Here is a 16,574-nt window from a genome sequence, read left to right on the forward strand (position 1 = left end):
GATCATGAGGTCATTAGATTGAGACCAGCCTGGCCAACATGGTGAAATCCCATCTCTACTAAAGATACAAAAATATTAGCTGGGCGTGATGGTGTGTGCCTGTAATCTCAGCTACTCAGGAGTCTGAGGCAGGAGAATTGCCTGAACCTGGGAGGCAGAGGTTGCAGTGAGCCAAGATCAGGTCATTGCACTTCAGCCTGGGTGAGAGGGCAAGATGCTGACTCTCTCATTAGGGGCTAATGTACCTGGTGACTTTTTAAGTTGAAGATAATGCTCATCTACCATTCTGAAAATCCAAAGTGCCTTAAGAATTATGCTAAATCTTCACTGCTTATGCTCTATAAATGAAACAATAAAGCCTAATGATAGTACATCTGTTTACGGCATGGTTTACTAAATATTTTGTCTGTGGAGACCTACTGCCCAGAAAAGACGCCTCTTAAAATATTAGCACTCACGGACAATGCTCCTGGTCACCCTACACCTTTGATGAAGATGTACAGGGAGATGCACATTGTTTTCATGCCGTTAACATGATATTCATTCCATAGCCTGTGGATCAAGAGTAATTTTGACTCTGGTCTTATTATTTAAGAAATATATTTTGTAAGGCTTATAGCTACCATAGATAGCGATTCTTCTGAAAGACCTGGGCAAAGCAAATTGAAAACCTTCTGGAAAGATTCATCAATCTAGATGCTATGCTATTAAGAATATTTATGATTCATAGAAGGAGGTCAAACTATTTACATTAACAAGAGTTTGGAAGAAGTTGATTTCAGTCCTCATGGATGACTTTGAGGGGTTCAAGCCTTCCATGGAGGAAGTAACTGCAGATGTAATGGAAACAGCAAGAGAACTAGAATTGGTTTCTGAAGATATGACTGAATTGCTGCAATCTCATGATAAAACTTGAATGGAGGAGGAGTTGCTTCTTATGGATAAGCAAAGAAAGTGATTGCTGGAGATGGCAATTACTCCTGGGGAAGATGCTGGGAGTATTGTTAAATGATTACAGAGAATTTAAAAAGTTCTGTAAACTTGGTTGATAAAGCAATGGCATGGTTTGAGAGGATTGACTCCAATTTTGATAGAAGTTTTACTACTGGTAAAATGCCATCAAACCTCAATTAATCATCATTGCCTGCTATGGAGAAATCTTTCATGAAAGGAAGAGTTAATCAGTATGGCAAACTTGATTGTTATCTTATTTTTAGAAATTGCTGCAGCTACCCCCACCAATTTTAGCAACCATCATCCTGATTAGTAAGCAGCCATGAACATCAAGGCAAAAAGGTTATTACTTGCTGAAGGTTGAGATGGTCATTAGCATTTTTTAGCAATAAAGTATTTTTTGTAAGGGGTGGGGGCAGGGTCTTACTCTGTCACCCAGCCTGGCATGCAGTGGCACGATCTTGGCCCACTGCAACCTCCACCTCCTGGGCTCAAGCGATTCTCCCATCTCAGTTTCCCAGGTACTGGGACCACAGGTGCATATCCCCATGCTCAGCTAATTTTTTATATTTTTGGTAAGATGGGGTTTTACCGCATTGCCCAGACTGGTCTCGAATTCCTGAGCCTTGCTTCCCAAAGTGCTATGATTACAGGTGTGAACCACTGTGCCCAGCCAACAAAGTGCTTTTTATTTAAGGTATATAAGTTTTTTTTTTTGACATAATGTTATTGCACACTTAATAGACTACAGTATAAATGTATACATAACTTTTATTATATGTACTGGGAAACCAAAAATTTTTGTGATATTTGTTGTATTGTGGTGATGTGGAACTTGCAGTATCTCCTGGATATGTCTATCTGGTTATGTAAAGTGAATTATTGGTAGCTTTTCCCAGTTCTTTCATTTTTTAAAAAATAAGTAAGACATCCAATGCAGGTATGTACAAACAATAACCTCAAATGTTGAACAATACATGTTTTAGCTAAGCAAACAGGGATGTATGGTTTAAGTAGAAATAGTGTGTACACAATCACTTCTGTTTTGTGAGCAAAAGAAAACTATAAAAAGTTGAATTTCAGAATCAGTACTGGCTGGGCATGGTGGCTAACACCTGTAATCTCAGCACTTTGAGAGTCTCAGGTGGGTGGATCACTTGAGCCCAGGGGGTCGAGACCCCCCTGAGCAAAGTGGTGAAACCTGATCTCTACAAGAAATACAAAAATTAGCCAGGCGTTGTGGTTGCATGCCTGTAGTGCCAGCTACCTTGGAGGCTGAGGTGAGAGATTTGCTTGAGCCCAGGAGGTCAAGGTTGCAGTGAGTTGTGATGGCGCCACTGCACTCCAGCTTAGGCAACAGAGTGAGACCCTGTCTCAAAAAAAAAAAAAAAGTACTAAGAAACACTGCTTTTCATGTAATGTATCAAAAGATTAGAGGACTCCACAAATAGGCTCTTGGCCTAATTAGTTTATTTGAAGTTTTAAAGTTTTTAAGTATTTGTGTATCTATAACGCAGAAATAAACCAATTTCAAGATACCAGTTTTAGATCACCTGCAGGTGTATATAAATGTAAGATATTAACATTAGACTGTTGTCAAACCATGCAGACTAGAAGAACATGTTTTCTTGGTTGTTTTTGCAAAGCCTTTTTTCTCAAGGCTGGCTCCTTTGGTGGAAGAACAACAGATCATGTTGCAAAAGGGTGTAGACACAGGGAAGTGTGACTCATTGGGGCCTTTATTTTAGTGATCTACCATAATGTTTTATGTCATATGGAGAGTAGCAGAGATATTTTTAAAACCTAGATATAAAGATTATAAATGTACTTTATACTTTACAATGCTGTATACTTTACAATTTTCAGATTCAATGCTTTATACTTAAGCTTTTTAATTTATTGTCGTAATTAATACATAGAAGTGGACAATTTTAAAAAATATTGGTACAACCTTCGTATCAGATTACAATGTTAAGAATATTTGCTTTGTTTTTTCATGTCAATAATATATTTTATTTAACCCAGTATATGCAAGTATCAGTTAATATGCAGTCAACATAACACATTGACATTCGGCTTATAGATAAATAAAGTGTGTCTCTATACAGAAGGAGGATGTTCACCAAAACCATTGGTTGTCACTATAGTCACCATCCATACTGACATAAAATTTATTGGAATAGTTCTTTACCATTTCTACTTGTCAATATGTTAAAACTCATATTTCCAGTGTAATGTAAAAGTTATTTACAGTGTACTGCCGATATAGTTATATTTTGGATAAAGGGCCTTTGCTACACATGCTGTCTAGTTTTCTTTTATATTTTGGCCTGGTTGAATACAGTCATAATGGTTAAGTTTAATGTCTCAACAAGTGAAGTGTTAGGCAAAGTGGGAATAGCATAATGTGTGTAGGAAAACCATTCACTAGTGTTAAGAGTACTAAATCCTTTTTTTTTTTTGAGACAGAGTCACACTCTGTCTGGAGTGCAATGGCACAATCTCGGCTCACTGTAACCTCCATTTCCTAGGTTCAGGTGATTCTCCTGCCTCAGCCTCCCAAGTAGCTAGGATTATAGGTGTGCACCACCACACCCAGCTAATTTTTGTATTTTTAGTAGAGGCAGGGTCTCACCATGTTAACCAGGCTGGTCTCAAACTCTTGGCCTCAAGTAGATCTGCCCACCTCGACCTCCCAAAGTGCTGGGATTACAGGTGTGAGCCACTGCGCCCGGCCAGGAATAGTAAATACTTATGAAAATAAAGCCTTGAATCCTGTCTTGAATATTTCATTTCATTTTCGTACTTCTACTGTGACACAGGATATTTTAATACTTTCAGGATTTGGTAGAGTTTTTTTTTTTTTTTTAATATGGCTATTGTGATGTGACTCCATTTACCAGTTTGCTATAAAGTTTATAGCAGTTCATATTACTTGGGATGATTTCAGTAGCCTTTGAGGAAGTTTTTAAAGTTTTAGTGTTATCATGTTACAGTAGTACAGTGGAGGATTCATGTGTTTGGCATTTTAGTTCATATGTAATTTTCAATTAAATATTTAAATGCTTGAGTTTTAATTTTGTATACTTAACCTTGACTGTATTGGCTATATGATTAAATTATTCATAATTCCCACTTCATGTAATAAAATTTACCAGTTGGGAGAGTTGGCATGGATCTATATGGAAAATATGCAGATGAAAAATTCCTTTTATATGTAATTGACAAAATTGTATGTATTTATTGTTTATAACATGTTTTGAAATATGTGTACATTTTGAAATAGCTCAATTTAGCTAACATATATCACATACTTATCATTTTTGTGGTGAGAACAGTTTAAATCTGCTGTCATTGATTTTTTAATAGAATGCATTGTTATTTACTATAGTCTTCATGTTGTACAATAGATCCTTTAACTTCATTTTTCCTATCTAATTGAAATTTTGTATGCTTTGCCTGACATCTCTTCAACCTCCTTTCCCTGAGACATGACGCTTTCTTATGGCTTACCAAGTCCTCTTTATGTATCTGGCAAACCCATCCTTTGAATATGTATGGTATCGAGTAGCTAAGAGTTTCAAGGCATCTGATATTTGAAACATCTGTAGAACATTTGGTAATGCGACTGCATTGTGTAATTTGTAGAATAGTATATAACTTTAAGGCCGTATTATTCATAAGGATCAGCTACAATACATACTTCAGACAGAATAAGGAGTTAGAGTAGGATGAAAACCCTTTGGATTCTTTGGATCTATTAATTTTTGACCTCAAAAAAATCCCAAGGGATTTGGAGGAAATACTATTTTCATACACATTTTATGGTTACATAAATTGGCATATTTATTTTGGAAGTAGCAGCAGGTAATACATTTGAAAGCACATCTACCTTACCACCCATTTCTTCCAATTTTCTGTGTATACCCTACAGCAGGGGTCAGCAAAATTTTGCCTGCAGGCTCAGTATATATTTTAGTCTTTGTAGACCAAGTGGCAAAATTGAGGATATTAGGTAGGAACTTAAATGACAAGAGAGAACAAATTTTACAAATTTTGAGTTTATAATATTCAAGATGTAATAATTGAGTACAGTTTTTGGGTAGTACACAGTTTTATTGTTCTTTTATTTATTTTTTTGAGATGGAGTCTTGCAGTGTTGCCCTGGCTGGAGTGCAATGGCGTGATCTTGGCTCACTGCAACCTCTGCCTCCCTGGTTCAAGTGATTCTCCTGCCTCAGCCTCCCGAGTAGCTGGGATTACATGTGCGTGCCACCACTCCTGGCTAATTTTTTGTGTTTTTGGTAGAGACGGGACTTCACTATGTTGGCCAGGCTGGTCTCGAACTCCTAATCTCATGATCAGCCCACCTCTACCTCTGCCTCCTAAAGTGCTGAGATTACAGGCATGAGCCACCGTGCCCGGCCAGGTAATACAGTTTTATTAATGAGAAGAATGGAATTCTTTTTGGAGGGCCAACATATCACCTAATTGGGATTTCAACTTATTGTTCCCACCACGTTGATTATAAATGTTTTTGTGTAAACATTATTTTTTCCTTGTAGGCTATCCCAGAACAAGCAGTGTGTGGGATTTGGCCTGTAGGCTGTAGTTGGTTTTTGCTGTTTTCTTAGAGGTATATTGTTTACGAATTAACTTAACCAAGGAAGTGAGAGACTTTTACAGTAAGAACCACAAAACATAGCTGAAAGGAAGTAAGATATACATAAATGGAAATGCATCTCATCTTTTTGAATTGGAAGACTTAATATTGTCCATGCTATCCATTCTACACATTCAGTGCAATCTCTATTACAATTCCAATGTTTTTTGCAGAAGTAGAAAAACTCAGCCTAAAATTCATATGGACTCTCAAGAGACCCCGAATAACCAAAACAATCTTGAAAAAGCACAAAGCTGAAGGACTCACTCTTACTGATTCCAGAAGCTACTACAGAGCTATAGTAATCAAAGCAGTGTGGTATTAGTGTAAAAACAGACACATAGACCAGTGGAAAAGAATGCAGTGCCCAGCAATAAACCATTGTGTATGTGGTCAAATGATTTTTGACAAGTGTCAAGACTGTTAAATGGGAAAGGACAGTCTTTTTAGCAAATGGTGCCGGGAAAACTGGATATGCATATGCAAAAGAATGAAGTTGGACCCTTACTTAACACCATATTAAAAAAAAATACTTAAAATTGAACAGAGACCTAAATGTAAGACCTATAAAAAGTACTTCATTTTTATGCCTGAATGATAATATTTCATTGCATGGGTATACTACTGCAGTTTATCTATTCATTTATCCATTGATGGACATTTGGGTTGTTTCCACTCTTTGGCTATTAGGAATAATACACCTATGAATATTCATGTCTAAATTTTTACGTGAGCATAGGTTTTCATTTCTCTTAGGTATACCTAGGTTTGGAGTTGCCTGGTCATATGGTATTTTTAATATTTTTAGGAATTGGCAAACCGGTTTTTAAGGAATGGCTGTTTTGTTATCCTCCCACTGATAAGTGCGAGTTTCTCTTTTTCCACTTCCTTCCTCTTTCACGTTTGTTATTGTCTGTCTTTGTGATCTTAGCAACCTTAGTGGTTGTTAAAGTGGTATCTCACTGTGGTTTTGATTTGTATTTCCATAATGACTAATGCTACTGAGCATTTTTTTATGTGCTTATTACCTTTTGGTCATTTGTATATCTTCTTTGGATAGATATGTATTCCAGTCTTAGGCCCATTTTAAAATTGGGTCGTCTTTTTGTTGTTAAGTTGCAAACATCCTTTATGTATTCTGAAGTGTTTCATTTCTTGAATAATGTAAGTGACAGCATGTCACTATTCTTATTTTTAAAATTCTGGGTGGTGAAAATGAAATCAGAGTGTGACTGATAGTTTTACTTGCTTAAATTGCTAGTGGAAATAAAATCAAGAGAAAATACTTTTTTTTTTCCTCCATAGGAGAAAAACATAAAGGTAGTATCGGCTTTAATCCAGAATTTTGTTTTGTTTCAGTAGACACATAAACAAAAACTAGGTTGAGAGGGTTTAAGAAGTAATAGATTCTGTTTATATGCTGGATTACATTTATTGATTTGCATATGTTGAACCAGCCTTGCATCCCAGGGATGAAGCCCACTTGATCATGGTGGATAAGCTTTTTGATGTGCTGCTGGATTCGGTTTGCCCGTATTTTACTGAGGATTTTTGCATCGATGTTCATCAGAGATACTGGTCTAAAATTCTCTTTTTTTGTTGTGTCTTTGCCAGGCTTTGGTATGAGGATGATGCTGGCCTCATAAAATGAGTTAGGGAGGATTCCCTCTTTTTCTGTTGATTGGAATAGTCTCAGAAGGAATGGTACCAGCTTCTCCTTGTACCTCTGGTAGAATTTGACTGTGAATCCATCTGGTTGTGGACTTTTTTTGGTTGGTAGGCTATTAATTATTGCCTCAATTTCAGAACCTGTTATTGGTCTATTCAGGGATTCAGTTTCTTCCTGGTTTAGTCTTGGGAGGGCGTATGTGTCCAGAAATTTATCCATTTCTTCTGGGTTTTCTAGTTTATTTGAGGTGTTTATAGTATTCTCTGATGGTAGTTTGTATTTCTGTGGGATTGGTGGTGATATCCCCTTTATCATTTTTTATTGCATCTATTTGATTTTTCTCTCTTTTCTTCTTTATTAGTCTTGCTAGTGGTCTGTCAATTGTGTTGATCTTTTCAAAAAACCAGCTCCTGGACTCATTGATTTTTTTTCTCTTTTTTTTTTTTTTTTTTGAGATGGAGTCTCGCTCTGTCACCTAGGCTGGAGTGCAGTGGCCAGATCTCAGCTCACTGCAAGCTCCACCTCCCAGGTTTACGCCATTCTCCTGTCTCAGCCTCCCGAGTAGCTGGGACTACAGGCACCCGCCACCTTGCCCGGCTGGTTTTTTTTGTATTTTTTAGTAGAGACGGGGTTTCACCGTGTTAGCCAGGATGGTCTCGATCTTCTGACCTCGTGATCCGCCCATCTCGGCCTCCCAAAGTGCTGGGATTATGGGCTTGAGCCACCGCGCCCGGCCTTCATTGATTTTTTTGAAGGGTTTTTTGTGTCTCTGTCTCCTTCAGTTCTGCTCTGATCTTAGTTATTTCTTGCCTTCTGCTAGCTTTTGAATGTGTTTACTCTTGCTTCTCTAGTTCTTTTAATTGTGATGTTAAGGTGTCAGTTTTAGATCTTTTCTGCTTTCTCTTTTGGGCATTTAGTTCTATAAATTTCCTTCTACACACTGCTTTAAATGTGTTCCAGAGATTTTGATATGTTGTGTCTTTGTTCTCATTAGTTTCAAAGAACATCTTTATTTCTGCCTTCATTTCGTTATGTACCTACTAGTCATTCAGGAGCAGGTTGTTCAGTTTCCATGTAGTTGGGCGGTTTTGAGTGAGTTTCTTAATCCTGAGTTCTAGTTTGATTGCATTGTGGTCTGAGAGACAGTTTGTTATAATTTCTGTTCTTTTACATTTGCTGAGGAGTGCTTTACTTCCAACTATGTGGTCAATTTTGGAATAAGTGTGATGTGGTGCTGAGAAGAATGTATATTCTGTTGATTTGGGGTGGAGAGTTCTCTATATGTCTATTAGGTCCACTTGGTGCAGAGTTGAGTTCAATTCCTGGATATCCTTGTTAACTTTCTGTCTCGTTGATGTGTCTAATGTTGACAGTGTGGTGTTAAAGTCTCCCATTATTATTGTGTGGTAGTCTAAGTCTCTTTGTAAGTCTCTTTATGAATTGCTTTGTGAATCTGGGTGCTCCTGTAATGGGTTCATATATATTTAGGATAGTTAGCTCTTCTTGTTGAATTGACCCCTTTACCATTATGTAATGGCCTTCTTTGTCTCTTTTGATCTTTGTTGGTTTAAAGTCTGTTTTATCAGAGACTAGGATTGCAACCCTTGCCTTTTTTTGTTTTCCATTTGCTTGGTAGATCTTCCTCCATCCCTTTATTTTGAGCCTATGTGTGCTTCTTCATGTGAGATGGATCTCCTGAATACAGCACACTGATGGGTCTTGACTCTTTATCCAATTTGTCAGTCTGTGTCTTTTAATTGGAGCATTTAGCCCATTTACATTTAAGGTTAATATTGTTACATGTGAATTTGATCCTGTCATTATGATGTTAGCTGGTTATTTTGCTTGTTAGTTGATGCAGTTTCTTCCTAGTATTGATGGTCTTTACATTTTGGCATGTTTTTGCAGTGACTGGTACCGGTTGTTCCTTTCCATGTTTAGTGCTTCCTTCAGGATCTCTTGTAGGGCAGGCGTAGTGGTGACAAAATCTCTGAGCCTTTGCTTGTCTGTAAAGGATTTTATTTCTCCTTCACTTATGATACTTAGATTAGCTGGATATGAAATTCTGGGTTGAAAATTCTTTTCTTTAAGAATGTTGAATATTGGCCCCCACTCTCTTCTGGCTTGTAGAGTTTCTGCTGAGAGATCTGCTGTTCGTCTGATGGGCTTACCTGTGTGTGTAACCCGCCCTTTCTCTCTGGCTGCCGTTAACATTTTTTCCTTCATTTCAACATTGGTGAATCTGACAATTATGTGTCTTGGAGTTTCCCTTCTCGAGGAGTGTCTTTGTGGCATTCTCTGTATTTCCTGAATTTGAATGTTGGCCTGCCTTGCTAGGTTGGGGAAGTTCTCCTGGATAATATCCTGCAGAGTGTTTTCCAATTTGGTTCCGTTCTCCCTGTCACTTTCAGGTACACCAATCAGATGTAGATTTGGTCTTTTCACATAGTCCCATATTTCTTGGAGACCTTGTTCGTCTCTTTTTACTCTTTTTTCTCTAAACTTCTTGCTTCATTTCATTCATTTGATCTTCAGTCACGGATACCCTTTGTTGCAGTTATTTGAATTGGTTACTGAAGCTTGTGCATTCATCATGTAGTTCTCATGCCATGGTTTTCAGCTCCATCAGGTCATTTAAGGACTTCTTTACACTGGTTATTCCAGTGAGCCATTCGTTTAATCTTTTTTCAAAGTTTTTAGCTTCTTTGCGATGGATTCGAACTTCCTCCTTTAGCTCGGAGAAGTTTGGTCGTCTGAAGCCTTCTCTCAACTTGTCAAAGTCATTCTCCATCCAGCTTTGTTCCGTTGCTGGTGAGGATCTGCATTCCTTTGGAGGGGGAGAGGCGCTCTGATTTTTGGAATTTTCAGCTCTTCTGCTCTGTTTTTTCCCCATCTTTGTGGTTTTATCTACCTTTGGTCTTTGATAATGGTGATGTACAGATGGAGTTTTGGTGTGGATGTCCTTTCTGTTTTTTAGTTTTCCTTCTAACAGTCAGAACCCTCAGCTGCAGGTCTGTTGGAGTTTGCTGGAGGTCTACTCCAGACCCTGTTTGCCTGGGTATCAGCAGTGGAGACTGCTGAACAACGAGTATTGCTGAACAGCAAATGTTGCTGCTTAATTGTTCCTCTGGAAACTTCGTCTCAGAGGGGTACCTGGCCATGTGAGGTGTCAGTCTTCCCTTACTGGGGGGTGCCTCCCAGTTATGCTACTTGGGGGTCTGGGACCCATTTGAGGAGGCAGTCTGTCCGTTCTCAGATCTCAGACTTCGTGCTGGGAGAACCACTACTCTCTTCAAAGCTGCCCAACAGAGACATTTAAATCTGCAGAGTTTTCTACTGCCTTTTGTTTGGCTATGCCCTGCCCCCAGAGGTGGAGTCTACAGAGGCAGGAAGGCGAACATGACACACTGTCGTGGGGTGGAGGAAGTGGGGAGGGATAGCATTAGGAGATATACCTAATGTACATGACAAGGGATAGCATTAGGAGATATACCTAATGTAAAGTTGGTGCAGCACACCAACATGGCACATGGATACACACGTAAGAAACCTGCGCGTTGTGCACATGTACCCTAGGACTTAAAGTATGATAATAATAATAATAAAAAAAAGAGGAAGTAATAGGTGATGAAAACGTTATAGCAAATTTTAGGCCAGGGACCCCCAACAGCTGTGATTTCCCAAGTCACAGTAAAAACAGCAACTGTGAACAAGATTTGGACATTCCAATTCAACTCTGGAATTTAAATATCTCTAGATAAGAGTGTAAGCAGTGTTCCCCAACCCCTGGGCCATGGAACCTGACAGCACGGCAGGAGGTGAGCAGCAGAGCAAGCAAGCATTACTGCTTGAGCTCTGCCTCCTATCAGATCAGTGGTGGTGTTAGATTGTCATCGGAGAGTGAACCTGTCGCGAATTGCGCATGTGAGGGATCTAGGTTGCACACTCCTTATGAGAATCTAGTGGCTGATGATCTGAGGTGGAACATTTTATTCTGAAACTATCCCCCCAACCTTCCGTTCATGGAAAAATTGTCTTTGAAACCATTCCCTGGTGCTGAAAAGGTTGGTGACCACTGCTCTGAGCTATTCATTCAAGGTATTTGCTGATGAAGGGAGAGAAATGTAGCTTTACTGATGATTGAAGGGGGAAGGTGGTGGTGAGAAAGATTATTTTGCTTTGAGAATAAATAGAGAATCAGCCATTTATTTTTAGGTGACGAGAAGGAGGAAATGGAGGGCGGAAGGAAAGTCGGCTGAAATTGTGAGTTAATAGATGAGCTACATCACATGAAGCATCATATACTTGTTACTGCAATATATGATTTCAAAGATGTCCCTAATCCTTTTGGACTTCATTTTTCTGGCATGTAAAAGGAGATGATTGAGTTAAATAATCTCTAAGCAGTTTGAGCTCTAAAATTCTGTGGTTGAGTTTGGTTTCATTCTTTTCCCCTGAAGAGTTTTTCTTTGTTAAATGTTCATTATTATGCTGTACAACTGTAGTTGTTATTCTTTCTTCAGTTTTCATGTGTTTCAGTGTATTATTGCATACATACCAACTTTTGAATGAAAGAAATGTTTACTTGTCCCTTTAGTGAAGGGACAAATCTTTATAATGCTGATTATACTATTATACCATGTGTTTTATAATGGCAGTAACAAAAATTATTTATTGTATGTCATAATTATAATGTTTTTGTTGTCATTTATAGTTAGCATGTGCTTTTTATACTTTTGTCTTTTTAAAATAGCAAATTTTAATTTATGATAATTTTTGGCAAAATCTTACAGAAATAAGTTGCCTTATAATGTTTTTAAATCCATTTCTTCTATTTGAGATGTTAATTCAAGAACATTTGTTGTAAAATGTTAAAATCTTGATGATGTATTTATTTTTATTTACTAATTGGGATTTTTTTTTTTTTCTTTTGAGACGGAGTCTTGCTCTGCCGCCCAGGCTGGAGTGCAGTGGCCTGATCTCAGCTTACTGCAAGCTCCGCCTCCCAGGTTTACGCCATTCTCCTGTTTTAGCCTCCCGAGTAGCTGGGACTACAGGCGCCCACCACCTTGCCTGGCTAGTTTTTCTGTATTTTTTAGTAGAGACGGGGTTTCACCGTGTTAGCCAGGATGGTCTCGATCTCCTGACCTCGTGATCCACCCGTCTCAGCCTCCCAAAGTGCTGGGATTACAGGCTTGAGCCACTGCGCCCGGCCTACTAATTGGGATTTTTAAAAACAGGTGGCAATACATGTTTAACTTTTTATTTAAGGAGATGTATAAGTCCTCTTATTCAACTTTACAACTTCCTTTGGCTAACATTTCTATTGGTAGTTATACTTACTGTTTCATACATTTTTATTGCTCCAGACTATTAGTTTACAACATTTACCAAACCAGTTTTTGAATATGTGAACTATCCTTCATGAAAGCAACTTCAGTTTACACTGCTGGTTCTTCTTTTTCCAGATTAAGTATTTATCGTCTTGGTCAAGGGATGTTGACAAATTATTAGGTTATATAGGTTTTGTAAATCTGTGTATCTGATTGCTATAGTTTAAAAGAGAGAGCTTAAAATTTTATTTTTAAATTGTTCTTGTTGATTTGGTGGATAATAGAGAAAGCAAAATACGATTCATAATAACTTGGCAATATTTAGAAGGTAACTTCTTTGTCCAGTAGGTCCTCTTTTATTGTAATTTCACTTGCTTCAGTGTTTTCTTAGAAGCATATCTAGACAACACAAAAATATAATAAAGGCTTTAAAAAAAATGTCAGAATAGTATGCAATTTCCCCGAAGCCCTTTGCATTTCTGCAGGCAGCCAGCAGGGGATCTCCTCTACACCCAATTTCCTTCTGAGTACAGTTGGTAGATAGTGTCTGATTATACTGTTGAGGCATTTAATGGAAAATTCGACAGTGGCTTTGAGAGAGTTCTTAGTTGAGCATAGGTGATAAAATATTGTCTTTATTCATAACTCGAAATATTTGGCAGTTGGACATTGTTTTAAAAATGTGTTTTGTATTGTTATATTAATAACTGTAAATTCCAGAATCCTTTGAATATTGGGCCTTTATGTGGAAATAAGAAATCCTGAAATTGTACAGAAACCAGCAGAGTACTTTGCATACATTGTTGCTCAGAACAGGTCTTAAAAAAGAATGAATGTGAAATATCTTAATTTGAAGTTATGATTTTCAGTAATCATTTCAGTATTAGAAGCAAATCTCTTTCTCAATTCTGTACCTGTTGTTTATTGGTTAATACCAGGTTATAGGTATTGATGGGTGCATCACTTTTATTTTCCTTGATAGTAATTACATAAGTAGGTTCTTTACAATGCAGTTTTCCTTGAAAATGTAATTTTAAAAAGTTTTATTTCTAAAATGTTGTTTTCTTCACTTAAACCGAGTGTGTAAGAAATAATTTGACATTGTCATTTTGATGAATGTCAGGAGTATAGTAGCTTTTTGAAACTATTTGGAAGTAGGTTAATACTGTTAAAGAAATTGATAATTATTTTATGCTCATTAAATAGTATTTTGAAAATCAGTTATGAAGATATTTTAAACATATTTTGTTATAGAACTTCACAGTTGATATAAATTAATTCTAGAGATATGGAAGTCAGTGCATTATAAACCCAAGGGATAAAAAATAATAACTAAAGACAAATGTTGAGGTTAAGCTACTTAATCCTTTGTTTTGTATCCATGTGTATTTTTCCACTCTGAGGTATTTATCTTTTGTTGTTTTAGAAATAATTGACGCAGAAATATCATCAGTTCTCTGCAGTATTTCATGTAACATGTGATGTTATGTTTTTTCTTTCTATTATGACAAATATAGTACCCAGGAATTTCAGGGGTTGCTTATAAAATTTTGTAGTATCATCTGCTTGCTTTAAGCATAAACATGCTTGTACATATGAAGAGTAATTTATGCCATATACCAAATTTCCTGGGATTTAAAACCTCAATCTCACAATTATTTTCACAAAAGAAAGTGGAAAGAAATAACATTTTAGGATATTTTTCGATATCCTTTTTGTGTGTACATTATACAAGTTGAAGACAAAATACATTTTTAAACAGTTTTTCTTGTAGTTAATGTTATTTTAGTCATAAAATATTAAAATTAATTTATAAAATTTATAGCTTACAGTGTAGAAAATGCAGTCAGTGGTTTATATTTATGGAAAAATGTATATTTTAGCAGATAATTAAACAGTACAGGAGGAGTATGTATAGAAGTAAAATGTGAAACTTAAAAAAATTTGTCAAAAATGCAGTGATCTTTCGGGGTGTGAAATAAATACTGTATATTTAAATTTGTTAATTTTGAGCTACTGTCAAATTGTATAGAAGAAAATGTTGATTGGGAAGTGGAAAAAGGCTTTGGAACATACTTAGTATGCAGCTGTTGTAAAGCAAATTGAAACTGATGTATTTCATCCTGTACTTATTAAAACTTTGTCTGAACACTTGGATCTTTTCTTTTTGTTTTAGATATTTGGTTTCCAGGCAGGACTGACATCTTTGGATTGCAGTGGATCTTACTGCTTACCTGTACCAATTATTCCCTCTTTCAGCACTGCTCTTTATGGTAAACTTCTGAAACTCCCCACGTACTGGTAAGTCTTACATGTTAAAATGTGTTAAAATGTGATTTATGTTAATTTCCATTTATTAGGAGGGAAAAAAACGCCCAAATGTTTCTGTCTTATGCCTATGTTAGTTTTATAAAAAACTTTAGAAAAAAATATCTAAACTTGTACTTTTACTGAGACACTAAAAATCTTTTTTAAGTGTCTGAAATCTGTTAGTTCATAGTGTCTTTTGTGATAGCAATAACTGTTATTAGGGTAATAACTGTTAATTCATGTTGGATGTATGTAAAATACTACTTCAGATTATAATAGGAACTGTAAGACCAAGTGCCTTTTTTTCAAGAGAGGGGTATAAAGATTTTAAAAAGTTATAAATTAATATTCAAGACCAAAGTATGTATCTATTAAATAATAATTTTATATATATTCATAGCCAGTGACAAAAGTATACCCAATACATAGAGTTAGAATGTATTTACATGTCTAGTAGCTATATTTTGTAAGAAATTGATTGTAGCCCTTACCATTTTCATTCAGAAGTGAGTGCTATATTTGGAGGTCACATTTCCTTCAATTCAAAGAGATTTACAGAAAGAAAGCCAGTAGTTACCAGTTATAAATTTTTAGTTTAAAGGAATGCTTTTAATATATTGTTTAAATATATAAAATAATGTTTAAATATATGAAATTAATTTTTAGTGAACCATTTTTCCAATTTAAAATGTGATTTAGAATATCTTTTGCGTTCTCATTCTAATCAGTAAGCTTATTTTTGCAGGATAGTTTTTCTATTAGTTTTTTACTAAAAATGACATAACCTTTAGAAAATTAGCATTAATTTCTTATCTAAAATACTTCAGTTGCTAAAAATTTGTTTCTTTAATAATATGTAACTTTTAAAATGAAATTATAAAATAATTGCTCATATTTTCAAGAAACTTTACCTGCTGATACAGAAAAATTTTTTAAAAGTTGTAGTTAAGTCTTAGTATCAATTCCTCTATAAAATGAAACCATTATTAATTCTTAATTTCTATGATAAATTTCATTTTGTCCTTACTCCTCCATACCTCTCACATGTTATTTATTATGTTATATATAGATTTAACTTTTTACTGGCATATATGGTATGTTGCATTTGAGCCAAGTTTTATATTCTGATTTATTAAGAAATAAACTGGGATATGTCACAGTTGATATGGTGATATCAATTTTCATAGGTATTTGTGAAAAGTATTATCTCAGTTATGTGCTGATTAATTTATCATTTCTAGGACTGAAATAGTTTTATGGCAAGCAGTGCAATTTACCATAGAAAATTCTTAATTTCTTTAAAAAAGTCCACATTTTTCAAAATGATTATAGCCTTCATATAAAATCAATATTTAAATAAGTAAGGCTTGGTTGAAGGATACAAAGAGGTTATTGTGAATACTGTCAAATGTTACTTAAAATATGCCTGCAGACATCTAGAAATAATATTCCAATTAAATACTGAAAGCATGAGATCACAGAATGCCAATATTTTTTGGATGTGTTTTGTTTTTTTGTAGTTAAGATTACTTCTATGTTATTTCAGTGGTATTTTTGCTATGCTTTTTAGAAGTATATTGATTTGAAATAGTTTCTTGAAATTTTCATAATAAATGTAAAAAAAAATCTTTAGTAACTCTAACTT

The 16,574-nt window shown here is 35.9% G+C and overlaps 1 protein-coding gene across 44 annotated transcripts in view; it reads left to right on the plus strand.

Annotated features, from left to right (window-relative positions):
* VPS13B (vacuolar protein sorting 13 homolog B) overlaps nt 1-16,574 on the plus strand; it is an 856,590-nt gene that overhangs the window by 139,204 nt on the left and 700,812 nt on the right. For all 44 annotated transcript variants that reach the window (XR_013397372.1, XR_013397371.1, XR_013397373.1 and 41 more), the window contains exon 16: nt 14,796-14,920. Coding sequence is in view for 30 of the 44 variants with exons in the window: in XM_077943895.1 (XP_077800021.1) it covers nt 14,796-14,920 (125 nt within the window). In the remaining 14 variants the exon portion in view is untranslated. The remainder of the gene's footprint in view (nt 1-14,795; nt 14,921-16,574) is intronic.

Source organism: Macaca mulatta, chromosome 8 (assembly GCF_049350105.2).
Source record: "Macaca mulatta isolate MMU2019108-1 chromosome 8, T2T-MMU8v2.0, whole genome shotgun sequence".
Taxonomy (NCBI): Eukaryota; Metazoa; Chordata; class Mammalia; order Primates; family Cercopithecidae; genus Macaca; species Macaca mulatta.